Source organism: Alexandromys fortis, unplaced genomic scaffold (genome assembly GCF_014885135.2).
Source record: "Alexandromys fortis isolate MF-2015 unplaced genomic scaffold, M_Fortis_MF-2015_v1.1 scaffold_23, whole genome shotgun sequence".
Classification (NCBI taxonomy): Eukaryota; Metazoa; Chordata; class Mammalia; order Rodentia; family Cricetidae; genus Alexandromys; species Alexandromys fortis.
The window spans coordinates 15,281,113-15,287,580 of NW_026067907.1; the positions used below are offsets into that span (position 1 = coordinate 15,281,113).

The 6,468-nt window shown below is 35.0% G+C and overlaps 1 protein-coding gene across 1 annotated transcript; it reads left to right on the plus strand.

The window, feature by feature from the left end:
- The first annotated feature begins 1,802 nt into the window (after positions 1 to 1,802).
- On the plus strand, positions 1,803 to 3,107 carry LOC126497774 (olfactory receptor 9G4-like). Its single transcript, XM_050135948.1, has one exon. The coding sequence runs from the start codon at positions 2,169 to 2,171 to the stop codon at positions 3,105 to 3,107; it is 939 nt and encodes a 312-aa protein (XP_049991905.1). The 5' UTR covers positions 1,803 to 2,168.
- Positions 3,108 to 6,468: the final 3,361 nt, after the last annotated feature.

Genomic DNA, 6,468 nt, shown 5'->3' on the forward strand with positions numbered 1-6,468 from the left:
TGGGATAGTGCAGTATGTTTGGGAGAGACTATAAGCCAGTGTGACTCAGGTTAGGAGTACAGGGCAGTGTGAGGAGAGAGCTATAAGATACAATATCAATTTCCCACCAATTCACTGCAGGAATATTTGTGAGAAACTGTGTGGTATAGGACACGGCAGTAGCAAACATCATGGCAAAGAATAAAATGCTACACAGTTGCATTTTCATTTCACTCAATTGAAATGCTGTAGTAAATTGCTCCATATGCACATTTAAAATTGTTGCTTGTTTTCAAAATATTGGGGGCAACATTATATTTTGTATGTGTCTTTTAACATTCCTTAGAGATTTTTGGTGTTTGTAGATATAAAATGCAAGGATTTTAATTCTCTAGATGACCTCACAAGAAAAACTGAACTCTTCCTCATGTTGAACATCCACAATGTCAAAAACATAATAATTATGTTTATATCCTCACATAACCTAATGAAAAGAGGAAAAAAAGTGGTTTTAAAATAAATAGTTTTAAATCATTTTTAGTAATTAAAGAAGTAAATATTAGTCAGCTCTCACATGGTTTCAGTTAGGAAGAGAAGGGAGCAACAGCTATTATCATCTATTAGTGGTCAGGGCTTAACATTTGAGAAACATATTTGGCTTTTTATTTCTTCAAAATAATTTTTCATACCATATATTCTTTCCCTCCCTCATCTATTCTGAGTTCCTTTCCACCTCCTCACATACTCTATCCCAGACATTCTTTACCACTTTCTTTATACAACAAACAACCAAAACCAAACCAAAACAAAAACTCTGGAATAAAACAAACCAAACAGACAAAAAGAGAAATGAAAACAAATACCCCAAAAATAATGTCACAAGAAACATATACACATGCCAACAGACAGACATCACAAAAACACCGAATCCGAAACAATAACAGATATGCAAAAGAAGAGGTAAAAATTGCCAAAACAAAGCATTATAAGAAAAAAAAATCTCCAAAAGTACTCTTGATTTTGTTTTATGCTGGCCATCTCCTGCTAGACATGGAGCCTCCCTTAGCTGTGGTTTGTATTTCCAATGAGGCACTATTGGAGAAAACTAATTTTTCCTTTGCTAGGAGTTTGGAAACATTTGCTCAAGGAACTTTTGAGTTATATTATGAACTGAGTTGCTCAACAGACTACACTGGTCACTGTGGGCATCCTGCTTAATCTGAAGTTCCCTTGTGTCAAGTGCTGGGACAGGCTTGTAACATTACTTTATAATATGCCCCTTGTAAAACTGGGCAATGATGAATATGGTGAGAGACGGCACCTAGAGTCATAACTGGAACATAGAAATAAAGCTTTCTCTTTGTACTGATAGCCTGGAAGACTTTACAATGTACTTCTGTTCATAAAAGCATCATTGCCATGCCAAGCATAGAAGATGTTCACATTAGCTTGTGGGGAGATGACTAAATGTTTTGAGTTTAATAGAAAGTATCTAATCTCTTAGGTTATAGCAGTACACAAGGCAGAAAATTTAGGATAATATGCTAAACAGTTGTCTGGCTTTTTGATTAAATTCAAAAGGTGTCATTTATTACATTCATGTATTTAATTTTTCACTTTAATGAGTAAGCACATTTTATTGAACTCTTCCTTTTAATATGCTCACTACCACATACAGTTATTGAGTATTTTCTTATTTATCATCTTTCTGCAGGCTGACAACCTGTCAGGAAACTGTAAAAGTTCATGAGATTTCTGTTTCTTATTTTTTGATAAGGGACTGGATCCAAATGACGTAGTTCAGAAATGAGACGTTGAAAATTTCTAATTTAAAGCCTCTAACTCCAGGAGTCTTCCACAGTCATGAAACTGAAATTTTCTAATTTAAAACCTTTAATTCCAAAAGTCTTCCACAGTCACTGTCTGAAACTCCACTGTTCTTTGCTGTCTTGTAATTATTTAAAGGAGAGAATGGCTGTAAACCTCTAGTTTTTGTTGATTTGATGGATATATATTGCTTATGTCTTTCTCTTAATGGATTACATCACTAATCTATGTTTTTTTTTATCACATCATGTTATTAAGGTCCAGTGATTGGTGATAGCTTATTTCTCTTATCATCTTATTGGGATTATTTCTATACTGTGTATCCATTGCACTTTTCTACCCTGGCTTTCCCCTCTGTGGACATGGAGATCGACAATCACACCATCCTTACTGAATTCATCCTCCTGGGCTTCTCAGAAGACCCCCATCTGCAGTTGATTCTATTTGGAATATTTTTAACCATCTATGTGATGACCTTGTCAGGAAATATGACCTTGGTTATCCTAATTCGTATTGATTCCAGGCTACATACACCCATGTACTTTTTCATAGGGGGTCTCTCTTTTTTGGATTTCTGGTATAATTCTGTGTATATACCTAAAATCTTGGTCAATTGTATCTCAGAAGATAAGCGTATCTCCTTGGCTGGCTGTGGGGCTCAGTTTTTCTTTTCCTGTGTAGCAGCCTATACTGAGTGCTACCTGCTGGCAGCCATGGCCTATGACCGCCATGCTGCAATTTGTAGCCCATTGCTCTATTCAAGCATCATGTCTACTTCTCTCTGTACTGGGCTGGTGGCTGGATCCTATGTTGGAGGGTTTTTGAATGCCATAGCCCATACTGCCAACACATTCAGGTTAAGTTTCTGTGGTAAAAATATTATTGATCACTTTTTCTGTGATGTACTTCCATTGGTAAAAATGTCCTGCACAGACACTCGTGTCTATGTGAAAATTCTCTCTAGTATGGTGGGCTTCACCGTGCTCTCCAGCATTCTTGCCATCCTCATTTCTTATTTCAACATCTTCCTGGCTATCTTGAGGATCCGCTCAGCCTCAGGAAGACGCAAGGCATTCTCCACCTGTGCCTCTCACCTGGTCTCCGTCACCCTCTTCTATGGCTCCTTGCTCTTCATGTATTCAAGGCCTAGTTCCAACTACTCCCTGGAGAGAGACAAAGTGGCTGCCATGTTCTACACTATCATCAATCCATTACTCAACCCTTTCATCTATAGTCTGAGAAACAAAGATGTTAAAGAAGCCTTTAAGAAATTGATACAGCATATCCAACAACGAGCATGAAAGGTTACATTTTACAAATTATGGCTGATTAAAAACTGACTTGTAGACATGTTTGTACTATTTCTATCATAGTTAAAGTTAAAACAATGTTCTAACAGCCATGAAAAACTCAGCAACCTTCTCCTAAATTATGACTAATACATTCTTGCTACTATTCCAACTATGTAATAAGTTTTTCAATGTATTATTTTTGTCGGTTTGCAATACTAACTTTAAAACAATAACATACCCCATCTGTTTGGTCAGGATGGTCATGGGAAAAGATCAAATAGAATTTGATTGGTTTCTCTTATTTAATTTGACCTTGTAGTTTTGTAAATGAATTGTATCAAATATGGAAATGATACAATGGTTAGGTTGTTAGAAATTTGTTCAAGGTTTTATAAATTAGTATTCTTAGTGACATGTCTCTTCTTCCTATAAATGTAATTAAACACATAAAAGACATTTGTGTAAAACTGATGGGGGAGAGTCTTCTGTTTTGTGTTCATTTCATTGGTTAAATACAGTGACTGCCTTGGCCCTTTAATAAAACAGAAAATTAGGTAGGTGGAGTAAACAGAACAGAATGCTGGGAGAAAGAAGCCGAGTCAGTAGGTCATCATGATTCTCCCACTCCAGACAGACACAGGTTAAGATCTTCCCTGGTAAGCCACCTCGTGGGCTACACAGATTATTAGAAATGGGTTAGATCAATATGTAAGAGCTAGTCAATAAGATGCTAGAACTAATGGGCCAAGCAGTGTTTAAAAGAATACAGTTTCTGTGTAATTATTTCGGGTAAAGCTAGCCGGTGGCCGGGCGGCTTGAATGCAGCCCACCACAGCTCCTTCTACATAAAACTTCCATTTTTGCACTGGGATATTAATACAAATGTTCCTTAGAGGTATTTTGGGTTAAATAAAAATAAAGGTCTAGAGATTAGCTCAGATGTTAGAACATGTATTGTACCTGCAGATAAGTACCTACAATGGGTGGTTCACAGCTGCCTGTAACTTAAGCTCCAGGGGCATCAGATTATTCTGCCTTCTATAAGTACATGTAAACAAGCACATATATATTCATAAGCCCAGAAATCCATAATTAAAAGCAAAATATGTCTTAAAATAAATAATATAAATTAAATCATATTGAGGTTCTTACTTTAACCTAAGAGTATAAGTACTAATATTTATGATTTACTTTAATATAAACTCCATTGAATTAAAATATTATAACTAAATGGAAAAGGCTTACACAAGGTAACAAATATTCAGCTCTATTCTGGACCCCATTGTTGTTTTCTTTTCCCAGGTATTTTATGTCAACTCACAGTTAAATGAATGTCACAATCCAGGGGATCAGTTGATATTTTAGTTATTCTTTTTAAGACTGTAATTGAAATATTTAAACTTTTAAACATGCAAGTAAAGAGCCTAAAACTCAAGTTTGGAATTTCACTATTGAAAGAAAATTGGTGTTGTCAGAATGACCTAATTATTTTAGCCAGTTAATTTTCAATTGATATTTTAGAAATAAAGTGTTACATCCTTCACTCTTTGTAAAAGATATTGATTATTATTTAAATGTATATTATTATTTGCTAGACCCAGTATTGTACTCTTCACACTGTAGTCTGACTATAACTATACTACAAATGACACAAGTAATGTCCTTCTTTATTTTGAAGCAAAATTCCGTTTATTCAAATTTCAAAACTATATTCAGATTATGTAATGTCCTTCTTATTTAATGCATTACAATATGAAAACTTTAAAACTATTGTTTCATTTTTATTTACTTTTTATTGGAAATAGATTTTTTATATTGTATGTATTTGCATATATATAACATACGCAGTATATCTTGATTACAAATCGCCTTCCTGTTACTCCTTATAGTTCCTCCCTACTGTTGCTCCCATCCAGATTCACTCTTTTTCTGTATCCAGTCAGAAAAGAACAGGCTTCTAAGAGACAGCAACAAAACATAACAAATTTAAATATACTAAAATAAAACAAAAACCGTCATATCAAAGTTGGATAAGCAAAAGAAAAAAATCTCAAGGGAAAGCACAAGAATCTGTGACCCACTCGTTCACACACTCAGGAGTCCTGGAAAATACTGAACTATAGTATATATGCAGCAGATCTGGGCAGACCTGGTCCTGTGCTTGCTGCTGCAGTCTTTGCAAGTTCTCAAGAATCAAAGAAACAACGTTTGAAAAGAATACTGGAGTTTTATTGGCATGATGAAGCTGTCTAACTTACCCTGTATTGGAAGAATGAGAGGCTGGGAGTGCTGGGCACAGTGACCGCAGCTTCCACCACACCTGATCTCTCATAGAGACTCAGATTTGTAAATGCAAGAGGACTTAATTTGGGGGGTTGGGGAGAAAGCATAAAGCAGATTCATTTTAATGTGGGTTTAAGATCTAGATCGTACTTAGGCTGTGGTTGCATTCAGACATTAAAAAAAAAACAATATTCAAAGATAACCAGGAAACTCTCTCAACTCTATTTCTCTGATCCATGGCAGTCAAACTTGATAGGCGGGGAATTATTTTATTGGATACTTCAAATATCATGTAGTTTGGATATTATTCTCTGACAACATAGTTAGAAATACTAATCTTTTAATTGTTGCATGGTTTTAAATAAATGGGCAGAAAAGTCAAGATAACACATTTAAATTTGGATATTATCAACTGATCTTTGAGAATCTGACTTTGTAACAACTGAATAAATCAAAAATCAAAACCCATTAGATTTTTTTTAAAGTAAACTTTTTTTTTACTTTTAACACATCCTATGTTGCAAAATTTCATATACTGGCGATTTTATGTTTCTTAAATAGTTTCCAAACAATAAGGCTCGAGATGACTTAGTCTTTGTTGGTCTTGCTCACTGTATAAATATCTTAGGCCTACCATAATCCCTGCACTGTATTTATTCATAAATGTTTGTAGAGGGTTAGGTAATTAACTAATAAATAGGTAAAGGCATATATCTCTCCAAAATTACTTTATTAAGAATGCAGAATATAGAACAGAACATACATCATATCCCCTTGAGAGAGAGAGAGAGAGACAGACAGAGAAACACACAGAGAGATTGTGTGTGTGCCTTTTATAAGTTTATAAGATCCAGGCATATCACTGTAAATATATTAAGATTCACCAGGAAAGAATGGGGAATACCAGGCTTAGTGTCTATGGTTTTTACTGTCTGTCTCTTATTAAAAACCAATGAAATAGTTTGACCCAGTATCATTTGAAGCACATTTTAGAGAAGAGTGCTTGGCAAGGTAATTTTAAGTGAGATCACCACTCAGGTGAGGGCAAGTGAAAAGACTTAGTCAATTCCCAGTAGCGCAAGTGATG